Here is a 21375-nt window from a genome sequence, read left to right on the forward strand (position 1 = left end):
TCATTTTTTTTAATTGAATGATAATGGGATCCTTAAATTTTGGGAATAAGATTAAAGACTCTAATTACGAAAATACACAGGAGAGATGGCATCCCATTAAGCAGCAAAGTTTTTAACCTTGGGGTAGCCAGAAGGTCTCAGTCCTTTATAATTAACTGTAAGGGCTTGAAGGCTTGCAGGGCTGGGGTCTGTTGGCTTGTGGTGTAGTGCGTTTGGGTGTACACTAGTGGAGTACCGTGGAATATACCCAAGCTCCTTAGCTGGTGTTAATTGCAGAGCTCAGGAGGAGCAAAGAGATCAGATTGCTTGTGATTCACCAAACGGAGCTTTCTCAACCACAGAAGACTCCCCTCCGTCTAATCCCAGTGCCCCATACTGAAGCTGCATCTGTTAAAGGGGGTCTGTGCTGGAATCCTGTCACACACGTGGGGATTTTCAGAAAAGGTCCTTAACAAGCACAATGCAGGCATGGCTGGAATGAGGCCAGACTAGAGCACAGTATCAAATGGCTTATAGAGGTTAAAGAGGCAGATTATAGACAAGGAAATACATGATTTTACACACTTGAATCTAATCAATGATGTCAGATATGTTGTTTTTACAACTAATGTTAGAGATCAAGGTCTAGATTTGACTAAATCTCCCCCCTCCCATCAATTGCAAATTCTAGTTACTGTATATCTTTTGAGTGGACATTCTGTTTGCCCAAAGTTGGTTATATCTATGTAGTGGAGAACCACCATCGAAGACTCTGTTTGTTTGGTAGGTGACTTGAAGTTTCAGACTGAATTTGGGTCTTGTTTTAAAAAAGAGTAAAAGCTGTTCTTCAACAGCCTGGTTTCTCTTAAGAAAAGTGTAAGAAACATAGTATTAAGAAATATTTTGGAAACTGCTGTTTTGATATACGTCAGTATTATTTCACAGTCATGCAATTAAGTAATACAATACATTGTTAGAGGTGCAGATCTTTGTTACAAAAAAATACTCTTGGAGAGTTTTTAATAAAGAAATTCTCATTTGTAGTGATAAGTGGAATGTACGATTGTTGTTTCTTTATTTGCAGAGAATGTTTCACTGGCATTTTCACCTTTTACAGAGTATTTGTTGTTGTTTTTTTGCTAAGCATTGTATCTTTAGAGTGGGGTCTCAGAATGGTCTAGGTGTCTGGCTTGGCTTCTGTGATTCACACAACCCTGGCTTGCGTGTGTTAATATTTTTGTTAATGGCATGTGTCAACACTCCTCTGCCCCTGCTCTCTCTTGCAGTCTGAGATGCTGCTGCAGCACCAGTCCAACCCTTGCATCGTCAACAAAGCCAAAAAAACGCCCCTGGATCTCGCCTGTGAGTTTGGCAGGCTGAAGGTGAGCTGAGTTTTATCAGATCTCTTAAGTGCCAGCGGCCTGATCGTGCATATTTAACATTCCTATACAGTATATGATACGATAATACTTTCCTGATTTCCCAGAAATTTTACACCCCTGCAGCTATGTTTTACACACAAGAAGCTCATCAAAATATATTAACAGTACAAGTAAATATCACATTAAAAATAAATATAACGTAAAAAGAGGACATCAACCTGTACATAGTCGCAATACTACACACTAACAAAAACCTGCAGATTTACATCTTCCGCAATCACTCCAAGCTCCTATAATTGATTGCACTTGCCCATACCCAGTACTGTTATTATTAGACATGTGTAATATTCAGTTAATAAGTATGGTCTGCTTCAGTGCTGATTATGAGAAATGCTGAACTGTATTAGAAAAATAAATTGGCACTGTTAAGACTCATACGTAAACAGCCATGATGCAAAAGGAGAGGAGGTCTCTCGGCTCATCTAGCCCCTTTGGTAGTCAGTAGTCAATTGTTCCAAAGATCTCATCAGCCAGACCTTAAAAGAAACCGAGGTATCAGCTGATGTCATAAGATAGGGCTTCACTCTGTGGTGTTGCACAGGGAGTTACAAGAGCTGCTGCACGCGTTTATATATTTTGATTAGGGCCCCCAATTTGTTTTTTCATTAGCCATTTTTAGATGACTTACTGTCAAACCTAGCAGAAAAGAAAGAAGGTGGATAATTTAGCATACAACTTTTATTGTATGTAGAACAACACGTCCTGGAAAAAAGAAACAGTAGCTTTTAGGGTTCATATCACAGTAAGCCTGACACAGTACAGTGCTTCAGCAGTAGTCCTGTGTGTTTAGCTGTGTGTGATCAACAAAGCAGGTGATTGATTCCATGACCAGTGTTGACGGGAGGAGAAAAGGGGTCTGGGGGAAATTTGCTGGGGATGTGGCGTCTTCTCTGACCTGGGTTCATCCTCACCGTCTGTGACAGCTGCTCAAACAAAGCCTGAGGTCGAGGGATGGGCTCCATTGTTCTCCCAGTCTTCCTGAGACAAAGGCTGCGATAACGAGAGCCTTTCCATCTTCCGTCAGGCCTCTGTCGTGAACTTTAGCTGGTGAACTGTGAGCTTTCGGATTCATTTGGAAGCACAACAGACACCAGCCATCCTGCAGTCTGGTTTTGTAGAATCAGTCATTTCTTTATTGCAAATGGATTAATTATTTGGAAAGCACATTTTTATTTAATGTTCTTTCTGAAATCCCATTGTGGCCTTAAACGTGTCAGATTGACAAGCTAGTCGTTCTTTGCCAGCTGTCAATGGTATTGATCATGAATGTTTGCTGTTATAAGGACACAGACGGGCAACTAGGCATGGTGCTCTGAAGAACTCCACCAGAGATTTTACTATGTCAATAACCCTGGTTTACCAGACTTTCCTATACTTTCCTATAGGTTTGACATGGTTTTCAATTCAAAGGGCTTTGCCATTTATCTCCTTCAAAGTTCACCTAGAACTACAAACAAACAATTCCCAGAAGTATAAGAACACAAGAAAGAATACAAACAAGAGGGTGGCAAAGGTCATCTTGCTAGTTTGGTTTCTAGCTGTGTTCCAGAAATAAAGCTGCTCAGTGCATTAGAATTCTGGCTCATGATTACAAGAAAAATCAAAAACAGAAGCTACTTGGTTGGCAGAGTAGTCTGGTGCTTAAGTTTAATGGCTAGTCTTGGCAAAGTCATTTGGAGAGAAGGTGTCTGCTAAACAATTGATTATATTTTCACAGAAACAGTCTGATTTGCAGATGACTAACAATGATGTTTTATAAATGGATTTGCCGAGAATAAAATTGCAAGTTACCATTTCCCAGAATGTAGAACATTTATCCAAGGAATGTGAGAATATACAACAAAGCTGTTAAGAAATTGTAATTACATAATTATATTACAACATTAAAAGCTACATTCTGGGAGGTGACAACTTATGTGAAAGTCTACAGCATATGGATAGAACTGAATTGAGACCAGAGGAGGGTATAGAAGTGAATACAATCGCAGATTCAGTCAGTGCTGTGTTCAGTCTCCTTCCTTGCTATTTTAAGCCCAGGCTAAAGCCAACACAAAACACAAATCAAAGTGGTTCAGAGCATTAAGACTACATTGTATATTTATTTGTTGCACATTAAGGTCACAGGTTTATTGATCCAACTGCCCAGCCCTGCTGTTGAAGCGCATACCCCCAGGGACCCCTTAAGAAACAGCTTGATGAGATTCTTGCACCCAGAACCTCCTGGCAGACAAATAAACAAGATAGGCCATATGGCCTTTTCTAATTTGTAATTTTCCGTATGTCTTTGTGTTCTTGAAATCATAAGCCAGCAGGGCAAATAACACAGAAATTCGCATTGATGATTTATGGTAGATTTATAGGACCTGCTGGACCAAGAGTGGCCATTCCTGCTACAGTACCAGGAGGCACTGGAAGCACAGAAAACCTGAATGACTTAGTGTTTTTTCCAGTATCATGCATGACTGTTCTCAGACCCATCACATGCTCAGTCTTGTCTGTGTCTAAATGAAAACAGCATATTTTCAACACCTTTCCAATCGTGGACAAATAATGGAGGCCAAACAAGTATAGATGTGTAATGGAACAAGTAGTAGGTTTATTCCAATACTGAAAAGAGGAGAAAGAATACAAACATTGTGTTTTCTTTCTTCTCTTTTCAGCATGGAATAAACCTATTACGTGTTACTTTGCAGCCTGCGCATGCTGACACAGCTACCCACCTGAACTAGATGTGTAATGGTTTTTACGAAGAGGAAACAAGGTTGCAGGAATTGCTTTCCCTTGGGAAAATTGAGTTTATGGAAAGTGCAGCATGTTCCTTTGCATTCTGCCTTCTGCTTTTGCTGTGATCCTTTAAGAAATGTGTTTTTGAAATTTGTGAGATCAAAAGGCTAGTGTTACAAAGTCTGATTTCCTCTTGCTCATTTTATTGGCCTTTACGAGCAAGAAAGCACGTAGGATCTGACAGCGTGGTTTATTTTAATTGCAGTTGTTAGGGATATCTTTAGACGTTGGCACATGTTCGCTGACCCACTGTGGTATTTAATATGTCCAGATTCTATCTCCATGCTCTGTATCAGCTGCTCCGTTCCGTGCCAGGCGTGGTCTAGGCAGCTGTAACCCAGTGCTCTGTGCTAGAATCTCCCTTCAATCACAGATCAGCCTCCCACACCAGCATTCCCACTGAGTCCTGTCAAACTCGGATGTCAATTATTGTTTGCCTGAAGATACTGTTTAAAAATAAAAGAACAGTGACCAGTCTGACCAGTAGTCACTACAGTTGACTTACTTGTATAGTGGTTAAATAAGTAGCCTAGATAAAGAGGCAGTTTAATAGTGCAACATACCAGGAACAAAGTGTAGCAAGCAGAAGCAAATCACATGGGTGAATCACAAAGCCTAGGGCCTGGAACTGCTGTGAGTAAGATGCATACAGTACTTCAGCTATACTACTTCTGGGATATTCGGTAATACAAACACTTTCTATATTGCCAAGGACTTAAACAAACGAATGGGTCATTGTTGGTGCATCATTGTCAATAACCACTCAAGGACATACTGTATACCGTGTCCAGAGTTTTGCTGAAGTGACGCAAAGAATTGAACTGCAAAGGCCTTGATTATGAGACTGACCCATTTCTAACTCGTAAAACTCCCTTTCAGTGAAAGTAGCATGAGCGTAAGACAGAAATGTGAAAAATGATTGTGAGGAGACTACAGGCTTCAGTGTTACTTTCGGTTTACCTCTGTCAACGGGACGGGGCTGCAGTAATCCTCTCCAGACTGCAGTGATCCCTTCTTCCATCCTGAGAGCATCGATATGTTAATCAGATTTTCCATGGATACGGCCTGTTGTGGCAGGGGGAGTGGGGGGGTTTATTGGTCTCAGCCTAAGCCCAAGCTCAGCAGAATGCTGGGATATGAGCCGCCCGTGGCGCCAGGAAGAATGATCTTGGGCCAGCCCTGCCCGGCAGCTGTGCCCGTTCGGGGGATTAGCTAGCGCCAGGCAGAACATGGAATGAGTTTGTCCTGAGGCCCTGAGCTCAGCCATATCATTACACTCACATGTGCAGAGAGGCATCAGGGGCAGCGCAAATCGATCCCCCTCCCACTTCATAAGCAGCTGGAGAGACCTCATGTACTGTATACAGTACTTCAGGAGACTTGCTGTCACAACAATTACTCAACAAGAGGTCTACCTTTTCAAAATGAGCACTACAAAAAATAGTAGCATTGTCTAGTTTGCCCACCATGTTCCTGAAGGTACGGATCTAAATATGCACCTTTTACATTACCGTCTGCATCAGGCCCTGCTCTGCTTTGCCCCGACAGGCCCTGCATAGCCATGTACAGTACTATACTCTACATCCCTGTAGAGTCCTATAAAGTACAGCATATGTCTAAGCTACCAGATAATGCTGTCGTCTTATATCGGAATTTTGTTTTAATCATGCTTGGAGTCCAGGTTGTCACCCTAATTTGGGAAGTGTCCTGACTCCCAGGATCAGCAAGGCTGGTTCTTGCAGAACCCTGACTGTGACTTGGGGCACATTCCTGGGCCTCAAGCTGATGATGAGGTGCACACACAAACCTCCCAGCAGATGTGTTCAGTAGAAAGCCAAAAAAGAATTCATTCTGAATAGGATGCTTTAAGCCTGAGGAAAGTGTTCTAAGGTTCCTGAACGAACTCTTATGACAAATGAGTTACACAACAAAACACATTTTCCTGAAGCAGACAGATGGAAATCTTAAGAGTTAAGAATGCAGATGTAAGGCTGGTCAGGGCTGATGGGAGATGACAGATGAAAACGGTGATGAGGTATGTGCTCCTGGGTTTGAGCTTCTTGCAGCTCTTGATATGATAATATGGTTAGTATTGGTTAGCCAAGTATGGAATTTCATAGAACGGGGCCACGTCTGCTGACTGATCAGAGTCAGGCTTTGCTTCGTTGAGAGGCTCAGTGCGAGTTTGATGAAGAGTCTAGAATGAAGAGGGAGACTCCTCTGTAGACTGACCCTCTCTCTCTCTCTCTCTCTCTCTCTCGCCCCTCCCCCAGGTAGCCCAGCTGCTGCTAAGTAGTAACATGAGTGTGGCGCTGCTGGAGGGAGAGAGGAAAGATAGCTCCGACTCCAGCTTCAACACTCCCCTGCACCTCGCCGCGCGCAACGGACACAAGGACATCATCAGGTGAGCGAGCCCCCCTGTGCACCCACCCCTTCCTCTCCTTCCGCCCTCCGGTTCGTCTCTCTGTCGCCCCTCTCGCCCTGCTCTCCCCCCCTGTTTCCCTCTCTGTCTGTCTCTCGCTTTCTCACAGTTCAACCTAATCTGTTATTTCACCAGCGCAGGCTCTGGGAAAGTATTTTCCTCTGCCCCAGCAGTAAATCTAGGATTTGGCGTGATGCTAATGCAACTCCCGAGTGAGAGAGGGAAGGAGAGGGAGTATTGTGAAGAGCAAATTGCAGTAACGTAATGCTTATCAAGAAATCCCTGTGGGTTTAAACACAGGGCTTATGCAGACTATATAAGAATTTAAGCACTGGACTTGATTCTCAAACCATATGAGGCAGTTGTTTACATAGTATTTGAAAGAACTGAATGCATGTTTTGGTTTGGCTGTCCTGGCCGTTCAGCACAGCAGTGACAGTTATGATTCTTGTACATTGCCTGACTGATGCTGCCTTCTTTACACAAGACTGCCCGCAGGTTAAAGAGAAAAGCCTGTTCTTGGAACTGCCTTTGACTCCCTCTGAGTGCACCTCCTGGTGTTCTGTCCCTCGCATGAACCATTTCACAAACCTGTTGTTGCTCTGGATGAAAGTGTGTCGCGACTGCTTAATTGCTTGAATTTTCCTTGTCTGCTCCTGAGTCTCGCAGACTACGTCTGTTCTGGGTTTAATGGAGCTTTAATTTACGCATGGTAATGGATATCTCTGTTGGACTGTTTTCTTAATCAAATCTCTTAGCAGATTTTTATGCACCCAATCCATAGTTTTAGTTTACCTTAATATAGTTCAATCAGGTGCCAAGACATTTGCTATCAGAACTCTCTTTGCTTTATCTTTGTTTAAAATAGGTTCCTTCCTTATACAGTAGCTGTCTACTCGATGAATGTCAGACAAGCAGTGAATTGAGTTAAATATTAATTTCTATCCCCACCTGTTGTAAATTGAAAATAGATTAAAAAGTCAAATGATCTAGCTGTTAAAAACAAGGAAATAATGTGTTTTAGCCTGAGAAATAAGGAGCAGTAGTTCCACTGAGAGAACGAACTGTGATGCAACACTCTATATGAAATGAGAGTAGATTGATGGCTATCTATACTAGTTGCATTTTTTATGTTTTTTATGCAGGTCTTTTGTGTGTAAATCAGCAGAGCACGTCCTGTTCTGTGTGTTATGTTTGTTTTTACACAACTCTCATACTGCTGCAATTTTTGTGTGACCACCTTTATTCTTTGTAGAGGTGATAGACTCTAATTTCACTTTCTAAGCTTTCTAAGCTATCAAAGCACCTACAAAGGTCAGGTTTGCCTCCTAATTTGTTTTCCCCAGAACCAATATTTGCATTTCCCCACTTACGTTTGTGAGAGGTTATATTTTATAATGTATTACACAGTTGCTCATTTGTAGCATTTTTGCAGAGAATGTGGTGGAGGGGAGTGCCCATTACCTGTAAAGTGCTTTGAGTGGAGTGTCCAGAAAAGCGCTATATAAGTGTAACCAATTATTATTATAATTATTAATCTCCTGTCTTACCTACTGTTGCATTCTTGCCGTCCACCTAGTCCATGCAAAAATATATTAGTTTAAAGTAATCAAAACCAGGCCTCTCTCCACCCTCAGATGAAGTACACTAACTTCTGTGTAAAGTGTGACGTCTGTTGATAGCTATTGAATAACTAGCTAGACATTTTAACCAGAAAAGAAGCAGTATCCTTTTCAGTGTCTTATCCTATTCTTATAGGATGATTCCTATTCTTATGTCTCTCCGTATTTATGATATTAAAGCCTTGGCTAACCACAAAGCACAGCTACAATTTTAATAGGCAAGGTCAGGATGTACAGTACTTACTGAGACCATTATGGTGATGTCACTTAAAAACATTCAACCTAGGCTTGCATAGGCTCCCTATGTTAGAGAAGTCCTGTTTTACTGTATGTACAGCAGCTTTGATACTTGTTTCAAGCTCTTGAAGGTGAGCCTGTGGTTTGCTCCACAGGCACCTGCGGTCCTTTAGGCAAAGGATACACTGGTTCAGTAGTCATATACAGTACGTGGTCTGCCCATGTCGTCATTGTAAGGGCTGGTTTCTGACACAGCAGTCTTAAGGCTTGACCTAATTTACCCACAGGGCTTTGTTCCAGAGGCCTGATGCATCCAGGCAGAGTTAGTCCCTGTGCCACTGAAGCTTCTCTGCATTTTGTTCACATCAGGAGAGCTTCAGGAATGAGGTGGCCCCACTCCATCGGAGTGTTGTCTGGGCAAGGTCTACAACAGAGAGAGAGAAAATAGGACCAGAGCAGTTAAAATATAATTGCCATTGTTGTTCCTTATTCAGCAATAAAATTGGTTTATTCATAGCTTACCTGGAATGACAAATGAATGATCCCACAGTTCTCCAGAACCAAGGTTTCCACATTTCTGGCCTAGAGATTTCATAGGTCTCAAAAGATCAATTAACAGACCTGATTTTGGATGATTGTCAACTATTCCTGCACAAAACTACATGATTTCCTGCTTTCTTGACCATTTTTTTATACACTGTTTTTAATTTATTCCTTTTGTACGTTAATATTTAAGAGGAAATGAAATGCTATACAGCTCTCCTATATAAAAACGGACAAATCTGAAGGAGAGAATCTTTGGCAATTTTCATGTTGCAGTCCCAAGTGTATACATTGCGAGGGGCTGCAAAATTCTCTTGTTTTAGTATTGAGGGGCTTCTTATCACTGAGAGAGCATGGACGTTGCCAAAGAGTCGTAATGCTGTGTTTGGAGAGGTTCCAGGAGTAAAAGTGAGGTTCATTCTATGTGATGTTTCACGGTCTAAGAAGTGCTTAAAGATGGGAATATATGGAAAATGCTTTAAGTAGCTGATGCACCCACCTCTTGAGAGGGATAATCTTGTCCATCCCAGCAGAAATGGATTTTCTAAAGCTCTCTGATCAACACACTTGGTATGTACCGTATGATTATTATCATTCATCTGAATGGTGATTTCCCCCTTATTCTGAAAGGTCTTCAGGTATTAATTTCCTACTGGCAGCTTCGGTACAAAAAATCCCCCATAGTGCCCAATTTCGGCAGCCATTGTTGAAACATGAAATCAAGTGATGGGATGACTTAAAGACCAGAAGTCAAGTAGCGGGCTTTTTCCAAAAGCACTCCCGTGAGGATTTAAGCAATTGAGCTAAAATGAGATTTTCCACCTCCTTGATCATCTCCTTTTCTCTGCACACCAGCTCAGATGGATATTTTGAACCGTGTCACCTGCATCTGATACTAGATGGCAATTTTCCTAAATAAAATGATCTGTTTTAAAGTACAGAATTTTATGGGACCTAGTTAAACAGAAGCCTGACAGGAGCTCTAATGTGCTATTACCATCTGCTGCAGAGTAAATACCTCAAGATAAATGTCAATATCTTGCTTTAATGCTAATATCAGTGCAGAAATTAGGTGAGGTTGGAGTTATTGAAGTTATATCATTAGTTAAACATCTCAGAAATACAAAGAGCCTCCGAGATCCCCTTGCCCAAATGGGGCTGCATTCTCCCTTTCCCAAAAACAGCAAGAACACTGAAATACAAGTGTGACAAAGCTGATAGTGTGCGACCTAGGTCTGCTGGTCCTCTTCGCTGCTGTAGTATAACCTGTAGCTGATGCAGAGGGAGCTCTGAAGCCTGACATATTCTGGGGGCAGCCGGAGGGGGGTTGAGGTACAGCTGCCTAGGGCTAATGTGCTGACAGCATTCCTACAGCTCCAGCCGTCTGCTGCAGAGCTGCGTGTGATCCAACACTCCTAATTCTTTTAAGTGTTAATCTGAGATGGCAATGTCAACAGAGCACTAAGACAAAGGTACATTCCTGCCACCTCTACATTTCACACAAAACAGTATGGAAAATCCCGGTCTTTCCTTAAATAAGGAAGAACGGAGCATACGGCTCAGAACTCCTACTGCACTGCTCTCATGTCGGGAAATTTTTGGTCTGGTTGTTGGGCTTTGTTTAGTGTTTCTGCTTGAATGTTTTAATTTCAGTGACAACATCAGTCCAGTTTTACTTTGAGTAATGCCTTTTCACAGTGAGCACTATCTGTAAAAATGCTTTCAGCATCACGAGCACGGCAAGTGTGCAGTTCACAGAGGGCAAGTGATCTGGTTTCAACCAGAGAAAAATGTTGTAATTCCTTGCACAACTAGTTTATATCAAGCCCAGAAAAAACAAATTACCATATAAAGAAGTTGTAAGAAGGAAAGGATATAAAAATGTTTTAATGGCCTAAAAGCTTGAAGGAAAGAGGCATAATGATAACAAACACAGAAATGATTGTAAAGGTAACAAATTACTGTCAGGTCAGGGAGAGTGCAGAAGATTTATTCCTTTTCTTGGCAGAAACTTTAACTGCTTCATAAAATCCAGAGTGTGGAAGAGACACAGCTGCGTCAATAGCATCAAATGTCCTGTCATGTCTGAGAAAACGGGTGCGGAAATATATTATCATCGCAACAGATATTCTCCAGTAAACATAGCAGCTCCTGATAACGTATCGTGCCACACTTTCACTTTCTCTGTGTTTTTGGACAGTTGGTTCTGAGACATCTTCTTTATAGAGATGTTGATAAGCTGCTGAGAATCAGGAGAGAAATGTGCAAAGTGCGAAAAGAGTAACTATTGACTTAAATTACCTATTTAATGAATTTTTGTGGCGCAGGTAGACATTTAGATGTAAGAGATCTTCAGGAATCTGGATTAGTCAGATAAAGATGTTTGTATAGGAGGAAAAATTGGGGATCTTGAAAACTATTTCTCAAGATGAAGGAATGCTCCAGTATGACCCTGAGCTCCTCCTTGTTCCCAGGCTGCTGCTCAAAGCGGGCATCGACATCAACAAAATCACCAAGGCTGGGACAGCCCTGCACGAGGCCGCCCTCTATGGGAAGACCGAGGTAGTGCGGCTGCTTCTGGATGTAAGTATAAACAGGCTGCCGTGTGCTTTGCTAACAGGTCGGGCTGCCCTAAACCCACACAAAATAAATCTAAATATCAGCACTTATTTTCTTGTTCATTTTCCTTTTCATTACCTCCTGAAGTACATGCCTGGTGGCATTGTGAAGACAGCTATGGTATCATGAACTATAGTCATATAATTAACATTTGAAGTTAAAGTAGGTAGAAAATACATCATTCATGGCAGTTGGCTCTCAGTAGTTTGGTAGTCCTACTGTAACATGTCTGCTACAGTGCTCAAGCCCTGCATTTGCACTGTGTTGTAATGGGCTTCAGTAACACACCAGTCTGGCACCACCATGCAAACTGGTATCAGAGTCATGACGCAGTGGTTAATATTGCTGCCTCACAGCTCTGGGGCCCAAAGTTGAATTCCAGACCTGGGGTGGAGTTTGTATGTTCTCTCCGTGTTCACGTAGGTTTCCTCCACATGCTTTGGTTTCCTGCGACAGACCAAATACAGTGGTAGGTTAATTGGCTTCTGGTAAAACTGGTTGCGTGTTAATGTCTGTGTGTGCCCTCCAGTGGACTGACATCCCATCTAGGTTGTATCTCGCCTTATGCCCATTGCTTGCTGGGATAGGTATCAGCTCCCCTGCAACCCTTAATTGGATAAAGCAGTTAGAAAATAGATGGATGGATAAACTCTGCTCCCCTTGCCAGAATTTGTGAAAAGGAGAAATTGAGGTAAAGGAACTTGCTCAATGGTACAAAAGTCTTCTACATTGTGAACTTGAACGTAGTACCCTACAGGCCAGAGCATTAACCACAACTCCACAGCCTGCCATCTCACCTTATCCCTGGCTTGCTTAGATATGCAGAACATATGTAGTATTTATATGATTATGTAGAGCGCAATTTTTGCTCTCTCAATGCAGTCTTCACTATACAGCTTCACACAGTATGGAATATTTCTTGTGAATATGACCTGTGTTTTGGGCAGACAACTGCCAGTATCTCTGGAGGGTTCGTTATTAAACCAAATTGTCTCCTGGCAGGCGGGCATTGACGTGAACATCCGCAACACCTACAACCAGACAGCCCTGGATATTGTCAACCAATTCACCACATCCCATGCCAGCAAGGACATCAAGCAGCTCCTTCGAGGTGAGGCTTTGTCGCAGTGCTGCCCTCTGTGGGATGGAGGGCAGTAGTCCTGTTTTGTGTTAACAGTGAGTTCGCCTGGATGGAGCAGGCATGGACACCTGACTACAAAAACTCCAGCAGTGATTTGTCAGGGTATTACATGGTTTTATTACCACCTTTTTTGTTTTGTAAGGCTAAATTATGGTCACATTCAAAACATACATAAATGGTTAGTTAATTTTTAGACAATTTCCCAGCCACGGAGTTGGCATGCTTCTTTCATTTTATTTTCATATTTGGCAGTAGCGCCTTGAACCAAAATTAAAACTGAAAGGATAGAATGCTGTCTTGTTTGTGTATGAGAAGCTGTCATGTCCTGCCCTAAACCCTAAACTGTGTACAGATGTCACACTTTGTTATTAACAGGTAATAAACAGGAATGAAAAAACAGCCCAATCTTTAACAGCCTCCTTTCTTCTATACTTCTCTTGCTTAGTCTTTCCTTCTTTTCTGTCTTCCTCTAGTCTTTGGGTATTATTTTGTTTCTTTCCCACTTTGTTTTTCATTGATCTTTCTTTCTTGTTCTCTCTTTCCTTCATCAACAGTATCCCCTGTCATGGCATTTATATGGCTGGGGCCCCCGTATCACTTTGTCTTTGCTGTATCACAGTAAACCCTCCACTGCTGACTGTAATTTGAAAAGCAGCTGTCTGTAGCCCACTGTTAGGTAACGCTGTCCTTTCAGCTACTAGGCAATTAGAATCCATGCTTTTGGGCAAGTGTGTTTGGAGAGAAAATACCTTCTGTGGCTCACTATGTTTTCTACTTCAGCTTCATACTAACTTTGATGTCTCTCCTTTGATATTTGAACTAAAGGGGTAATCAGCACTAATATTAGAGTCTAATAATCAGCACTAATAATAAAGTAAATATTAAAGAGAGTGGAGTTTACCAATCTGAGGCCGAGGCCCTAGGTTCTTTTTCTTTAAATTATTTGCTGTTTCTTTCAGCTGACAATGTGCTCTTCTGAAGAGCTCAGGAATTTACGTTTTACATTGTAAACAATACACTCAGCCATGTTCAGCCAGCAATGTTATCACAGAACAGGGCAACACTCAGTCAGTTGAAATCTTTGGGTGACAATCAAAACAGGATAGGATGATATATAATAAAAGCTGAATTCCAGTCATGCTATTAATGAATGCTCACCTTCCCTCTGCCTTGCAGCGGCTTGGTTGGATGATTAATAACATTGTTCTCCGCCTGCATTTTCCAGAAACTGTATTTCATGACCTCATGTGTTCTAAGCCTCCCCTGCGACTGTGATAGTTGCTGATGGTAATTCTTGTCAATCAGGCTCTCAGGTCCTGTACCCACAGGCATAAACAAAGGTTTGATGGACAGCATTCTGAGAAGTTATTGCACAATTCCCCTTTTGAGAATGTATCCTCTTTCATGCTCTCTGTCTCCTTTGCTCTTGCTCTCACAGATGCATCTGGAGTCCTGCAGGTGAGGGCCCTGAAAGACTACTGGAACCTCCACGACCCCACAGCACTCAACATTCGTGCAGGGGACATCATTATGGTAAGCACGAGCACCAAAGGCATAATTGCATCTTATGGCATTATTAAAGGTCATACGTCCTGTGCAGAATCGGTACTTGGGACTGCTTTGAGTTCAAATGCTTCTCCTTACAAGCCAGTTCTCCAGATGTGTTTTGCACGCATTCAGTGTTCAGGTTCGGAAGAATTTCTACGCAAGCCGAGGCGTCTTAGCCGTGCAAGAAGGCTTAAGCAGAAGCTGGAGGTTAGGATCATAGTGTGTAAAGGAAATCTCTTCCAGGCTTCCAAGAGGCTCACCCGTTAGAAACAGGGTCCTGTCCAGAGTGCTGAATGAGTCCCTCAGATGTGGAGATTGCTGATTCAAATCCAGACCTTTAACACTCATTGACATACTGCCCCAGAGGTGCCAATAGTATTGATTGGGATTGGTGTTCTGATTACAAAAATGCTTTCCAGACCATTTCATGTACAGTATAGTCTTGGCGTATAATGCTTAGAAACTTTACAATAGTAATGTTTTATATATGTTGGTATTGTCTTGGTATGTTTTCAACTGTAACTCACTATATGTTTCAATGTGTTCTTTGTAGAGCTCTTATATAAAAGCTGGCAGCCAGGGAGATTGTTGTTTTATAATATAGGTAGACCAGAGGACGATTTCTGTTCATTGTTTTTGTTGTTTTCGATCCAAAGCTGCAACCTTTGCTTCAGAACGCTGAAATCTCTCCAAGGTCATTTGCTCTGAACACAAGGCAGGCGCTGCGACTCCTTTCTTGTGACATTTGAATGAAGAGATGCTGCAGGAGATGGAATATTTTCTCGCCAAATAATTTTCTGTCCAGCCCGGGCGTGGGAGGAAAGAGGTGCGCCTTAACAGGGAGAGACAGGCTGTGGCAGGCCCAGGCCATCAATCACTTCAGCAGCCCTTCACTTGCTAGTTCTGTAGTGCAGTTTCTAGTATGATTATATACAGTATCTTTTTCTTTCAGTTCAGCTAATTTCTGATTTTATGGAAACAAATTTAAAAGCATGTCCTCAAGGCATTCAGATGTATATGTTGTAACACCTTGGAAGGAAATGAACTGCAATAAATTTGTATTTTAACTGTGCTTGTCCATTTCTGGGCAGAGCGGGGGCAATGCAGTAATTAGCCTTGCTGCCCCACAGCACTGGAGCCCAGGGTTCAATGGCGAACCTGAGGTGCTGCCTATGTGGAGTTTGAATGTTTCTCACCATACAAACACACGTGTTCTCAAGGGGTTTCGCCAGACTCTAAGGTTTCCTCCCACAGTCCAAACCATGCTGGTAGATTAATAGACTTCTGGGAGAATTGACTGTGTTGCTTGTCTGTGTGCGTCCTGTGATGGACGTGCATCCAGTGCAGGGTGTGCCCTACCCATTGCTTGCCAGGAAAGGCTTTGACTCCCCTGTGATCAAAGATTGGCTGTCGTGGGTGGAAAATGGATGGGTGGATGGAGTGATGCTCCTGCTTTAAGGTAGCCTGGCTGTCTGTGCACTTGGACGCATTGTGGCACTGGTTTCAGTAGCATGGAGACCTTTGCAGATAGGGCTCATTGGCTTGAAAGAGAATCTAGCTATGGCTTCTCGAGTCTTATGACCAGTATTAAAATCATCTTCTGAGTTCATGGTGTAAATACTGTATGGTTTGTCTTCCTGTGCAGAAACGGCTGTGTGCACGCTCTATTCCCTACTTGGTGTTGTATCTCATGCATTCTCTGTTCACCAGAGCTGCCTGCTTCTAATTTATAAGGGCTCAGCAGCAGCAGTGTGAGTCCAGAAGCATATCTCGGGGTTCTCTGGTTGATATACGGGCTGTGTTGTTTGATCACTCAAAGACTGTTAATAAAACTCTTCCAACAGTCACTTAGGACAGGGGTAATACCCCTTGACTGGAAAATCACAAAACATAACATCCATTCAAAAAAATGGCCGCAAAGTCATATATCTATTACATGTAAGTCATTGTCATCATAATGGATACTTATCTACAGAATCACCTGTATACAGGAGCTTCTAGGATATAATCAGCAGAGAAAGAATACTCATATTTAGTTGATATAATTGGCAGCATACTACAGGGATCTGTATTAGAACTACTGATCCTCCTTATTTACTGTATATCGATCTAGATCCTGGTATACTTGATAATCAGCCAATGTTCAACAATAATGTCAGACTAAATCCAAGACTGAGTAAAAATCTGACCTTTTTTACCGAATGTAAAAAAGTGCAGTGTTTCATGTGCAAATAGCAGAGATATACACCAGAGCCATAAAACAGAAAACACTGCCTGTGGACCCATTGGAAATTCAAATCGACAGTGAAACAAAAACCAGAGGACACTAGCGGAAACTAGGGGAAAATGCATTTAAGCTGAGAACAGGAGGCACAGTTTTACACACAGGCGTTAGGGAGTCTGGAACAAATTATTGAGCACAGTTGTCAAAGCTGATATCCTGTTCTCTCAAATCAGTTAGCTACTAGCAACCAAGCAAGCTGTCTGGGCTCACTAGCTGCTTTTCCTCTTTGTAACCTTTCTTATGTTCTTACCAAGGAAGCCTGCAGGAGTGCAGAATCCAGTTCGTTTTAAGTCCAACGTCCATTGTGGATTATAATGTAGAAAGAAATAAGAGAGCACAGTTCCAGCAGTTCTACTTTTGCATAACTGTGTAGTGTGTGTGTGTGTCAGTGTGGGATATGCGTATCGTTGTCTTTCCAAATTTTTGGCAAGGCAGCATTGCCCATTCTAAAGATGTCTATCATGTCCACAAACAGAACCTGGCTGGGCTTCTGCAATTAGGAAACAATGCTGGATGCACTAAAACTAATGAGGGAAAACATAAGAAAGCAGGTTATTCACTGGGAACCTACACATGAATGGGCTTTTCTGGCACGAGTTTCCAACTAAATAGCGTCAATGATCTGTACTGAATGCTCTGTGTGTGCTGTGCTGCAGTCTAAGTGCTTTCTTCCTGAGCTGTGGCTCTGAGAACAGGAAAGCCGTTCTTATCACACCATTCCTGCATTGAACCGGACATTTAGCTGATGAACTGGGAATGTGGCACCTATGCACGTCCTTGCACTCAGCAACTTCACATGGGCCTCTCTGCTTCCTTATACAATAGGAACTTCTTCCCCCCACCCTCTCCTTCAGCCATCAGTGGAATTTGAATGGCCTCAGTATTCCCACTCGACATACTGTATAGCACTGGTCGGGGTATTTTAAATATGTGCTGTCTTTCAATGAGGTCAGTAGTCATTTCTCTTGGCACATCAGTTGAGTCACTCATAGCAAGCCTGTCCACCTGAAAGGACCGATTGAGAAAAGAGGGAGTGCGAGTTAGAAGGAAAACGGTACTGTCAAAGGGGGCATGTTCCTAGGGAATCATTTGTGAGGTAGGCTTTAGTCGTGGCGTCACAGATTTAAAAAAATCTAAACTAGAAGCAAGGGTGATTTGGGAGAAATGAACTGTTCTGTTGTGTTTCATGAAAGTTAAAAAAAAACTTTTTGAAGTCTGAAATCCCATTGAAAGGTTAGGGAATTCTTAGCAATAGTGGCGCTCGTGCTCTTTCTCTGTGTTTTGAGAGGCGGTCTGGGGGCCGGTGTGTTTGGGGAGTTCGGGGGCTGCCTGTTGGCAGAGATGGCCTGTCCTAACCCTTAGTGCTCTGTGCTTTCCTGCCTGCAGGTTCTGGAGCAGCACATGGATGGGCGCTGGAAGGGGCACATTCATGACAGCCCAAGGGGCACTGACCGCGTGGGCTACTTCCCTCCCTCCATTGTGGAGGTCATCAGCCGGAGATCAGGTCAGCGGTCCCCACGTATCCCGCAGGGGGAGCCCTTCCCCACAGAGGATAAAAGCCATCAGGGCTGGGACATGTTCAGTTTTTTTTACAGCTCTCCATCTCTATCTGGAGGCATCTCCACCTCTAGTTAACGTCATTGTTGCCATTCGGTACAATAATATCTACCCGTCTGAAATGTAATCAGTGAAAAGGTGGAAGTCTGCTTCTCTGTGTTTCAAAAATATCGCAAAACCATATTTGCCAAAACAAAACAGTGAAGGAAACAAGGAAACTGAGAAGAAAGTAATAATAATTTAAAATCAGTTACTGTATGGTGACAGTAAGACCTTTCATATAGTCATATTGTTGTTGCAAAACCTTGTTTGGTCCAGTGGAGGAGCACCTTTGCAACACTGATTCCTCTATTCCTTTCTTTCTTTTAGCTTAGAGATCATTTTTGAAACTGCTATGGTTTGTTTGCATGAATAACAACAGTGTCAACAGATCAATGAGCAGTGAGCAGCCACAAAGAAAAGATATGGGACTTATTGTGAGAAAAAGAAACATAAAATGTGGTTCTGATAACCATGTGTTGACAGGGGCTGTGAGCTGTTCAAAGAGGAATAAGATTTTTAAAGTAAGGACAAGAGTCATAATGCATAAACAGCTCCCTCCATAGAGAGAGAGTCCGCCACCCCTCATGCACTAATAAGATTAGCAGGGCCGAGACAGGAGCTGTCAGGAACTAAGATCACTTATAAAACTCACTCCACTGGGAGGCTTAAGAAAATGCACCACCCTGTTCTTTTTCCTTTAAAAAGGACCATATATTTTCCCGTTTTAGTAACACACAAAAGCAGACAAATCATTTTTGGTGTCATGGGACATGTCGTAACATTGACAGCAGCAATTTCCTGTAGCCATAAAGCTAAGAGGCCTCTGGCAATACTTTACAACAGCTTTGGAAAGCAGAAAACCCATCAAATGGCTTACATGAGTATTAAAATATCTCACAGATGTGTGTTTGAAACAATTCAGTGGTGGTGCATCTCTGACTGCTCTTAGAAAGGTTTTCCAAAAGCCGGGCTGAAGATGACTCTGTGCTTTTCATTTTCTTGTTCTGTTATTAGCAAGAGAAATATTTCTATCCATTGTGCCCCCATCTAAATCTCCTTAGATGATAATGTGATTTCTCACAGTCAGTCTTGAACAAGGTTAATGCTTGTTCACTGACAGAAATGAATGAGTTCTAATACACAGAACTGGTAAGCTGAATAACTTATGAAATTGCCTGGTTTTGCAGCCCAGTTGCTGCTTGCTGTTTTCATTTCTGACTTTATCAGTTTGAATTGGGAAGCTGCTGTGCCTCAGTGTTTTCAAATTCATACAGCTTTATTGACATGACTGGTAAATTACAGTGTTGCCAAAGCATATACAATCAATATAACATCTACTTCCATTTCCTCTCACTAGTTTTCTCTCACTAGTGGTTGCCCAGCTCCCAGGGTGACCTCTGTAGTTTCCCCAACACCTGTGTAATCAGCTCATGTGACAATGAAGAGTTACAGTTCTTCTTCTTTAAAGCAGTGAATGTCACTAACAACTGTGGAGGCATATAGACTGGATGTAAATGAAAAATGAACATGATAAGCCCTGAAAAAAAATGCACATCTTGTGATTTGGTGAATAAGCAGTCCAGCAGGCAGCCAACAATCTGGTCAGACTGTAAATGAAATATCACTTTGAATGGCAAGATTAACATCAGAGGTGACATTTAATTCATTATTGTTCATTGGTGGTCTCCTGAGTGTCCTACCTAGTAAAGTTGCTCACTTACAACCCAGGTTGACTCTCATAGTCAGCTCATCACAGGTTCAAATCCTGGCCATATCCTAAGCCTACTGATTGAGATTGCCTGAGCAGTAGCAGCAGCAGCACACTGGGCTGAGTACCGCCATTACTGATAACTTGGCCATTGTATCCTGCTGAACTTTGATGTCTGCAGTGTGCCATGTGTCTATGAACTTGGAGTGTTGTCAGTGAGAGCTGTGTTGGTTCTCCTTTTAATTCTATTATTAGCTTTTGTAGGTTCAGTAGGGCTTGCAGTGAGGAAAATGTCTGCCCACTGCAATGAGCTGAGTCAGTTGAAAGTTGGTGGTTCCAAACTAATGGAAAGGGCTGGCAATCTCATACATAGAAGAATACAAATTAGTTTGCATTTCTTTAGCAAGTCCCCCTCCATCACCACCGGCATATTTTCTGATCCACCATTTCCTGAACACCTGCTTCCCACTGATCTGTTTTTCCTTCTTCCTCCAGCGGGGGGCACCCTGTCCCGCCACTCCTCCCTGCCCACCCATCGCCAGCAGTTCCTCTCCAGACCCCCCCCTGCCAGCCTGACCTCCCCTCAGACTGACGACTCCTACACGCTGTACACAGCCCCCCCTCACCTGGCCTTCACTCGCACTGGCGGCCTGGATGACAGCACAGGTAGGCCAGGAGCTGACAGGGAGACCCACAGAAAAGACGTGCAGAATGACACTCTTGAGTTCTAGACACCTTGAGTGTGAAGAAGAAGTGCTTTTGGCAGAGTTTGAAGGATATTCCCTTTGAAGATTTCTCAGCATCGTCAAACTTTATTTTTACCAATGTCTTTTGGTTTTGGACAGACATGAAGTACGGTATGTGTACAAAATACTCAGTGTCTGCGAAGTTATTTACATATTTTACACACAGAAACTCACAAGATCGTCCGCTCTGTGTTCACTTAGCTTTTCTTTTAGGCCTCTGTACTTCAGTTGCTTTGAGTTCTGTGTCAGTGCAGCGACTGAGGCAAATTCAGCAGTCTAGTGATATGAGGACTGCAGCATTTCCCATTGTACAGCTTGTAAGGACTGAGTTAGTGTGAGCTAGAGCTAGAGCTCCAAACCAGGTTATATCCTGGTCCTTCTGTAAGGATGACAGTCCTCCCCTTTTGAATCTGTTCCTTGACCTCCCTTGGGAAGCAGAGTACAGATCTCCAGGGTTTCATTTAAGCCCAAACATCTCTTATCTTTCCCCCTTTGAGGTCAGGCTGCATTCATGATTGCATCTACAGGTCAGAAGCAGTAAAAATTCCAGCAGCTTTATTGCCTTTATTCTTCTGCAGCTATGTGGCCCATGTCATGTTTTTATGTCTCCACTCAGAGTTGCAAGGAAAAGATTCGAAAAGCTGTCTGTGATTTTGTGTGCCATCTTCTGTCAGTGTGTGCTCCATTAGTGTCTGTGGAAC

At 42.5% G+C, this 21375-nt stretch overlaps 1 protein-coding gene across 6 annotated transcripts in view; it reads left to right on the plus strand.

Annotated features, from left to right (window-relative positions):
* LOC102691747 (caskin-2) overlaps positions 1 to 21375 on the plus strand; it is a 122636-nt gene that overhangs the window by 77975 nt on the left and 23286 nt on the right. For 5 of the 6 annotated variants that reach the window (XM_015356449.2, XM_015356448.2, XM_015356450.2 and 2 more), the window contains 7 exons: positions 1266 to 1361; positions 6479 to 6609; positions 11504 to 11612; positions 12651 to 12759; positions 14228 to 14322; positions 18008 to 18125; positions 20424 to 20594. In XM_015356449.2, the coding sequence (XP_015211935.1) occupies positions 1266 to 1361; positions 6479 to 6609; positions 11504 to 11612; positions 12651 to 12759; positions 14228 to 14322; positions 18008 to 18125; positions 20424 to 20594 (829 nt within the window). The remainder of the gene's footprint in view (positions 1 to 1265; positions 1362 to 6478; positions 6610 to 11503; positions 11613 to 12650; positions 12760 to 14227; positions 14323 to 18007; positions 18126 to 20423; positions 20595 to 21375) is intronic. The other variant, XM_015356452.2, reaches the window with a different exon arrangement.

This window comes from Lepisosteus oculatus, chromosome 9 (assembly GCF_040954835.1).
Source record: "Lepisosteus oculatus isolate fLepOcu1 chromosome 9, fLepOcu1.hap2, whole genome shotgun sequence".
NCBI lineage: Eukaryota > Metazoa > Chordata > Actinopteri > Semionotiformes > Lepisosteidae > Lepisosteus > Lepisosteus oculatus.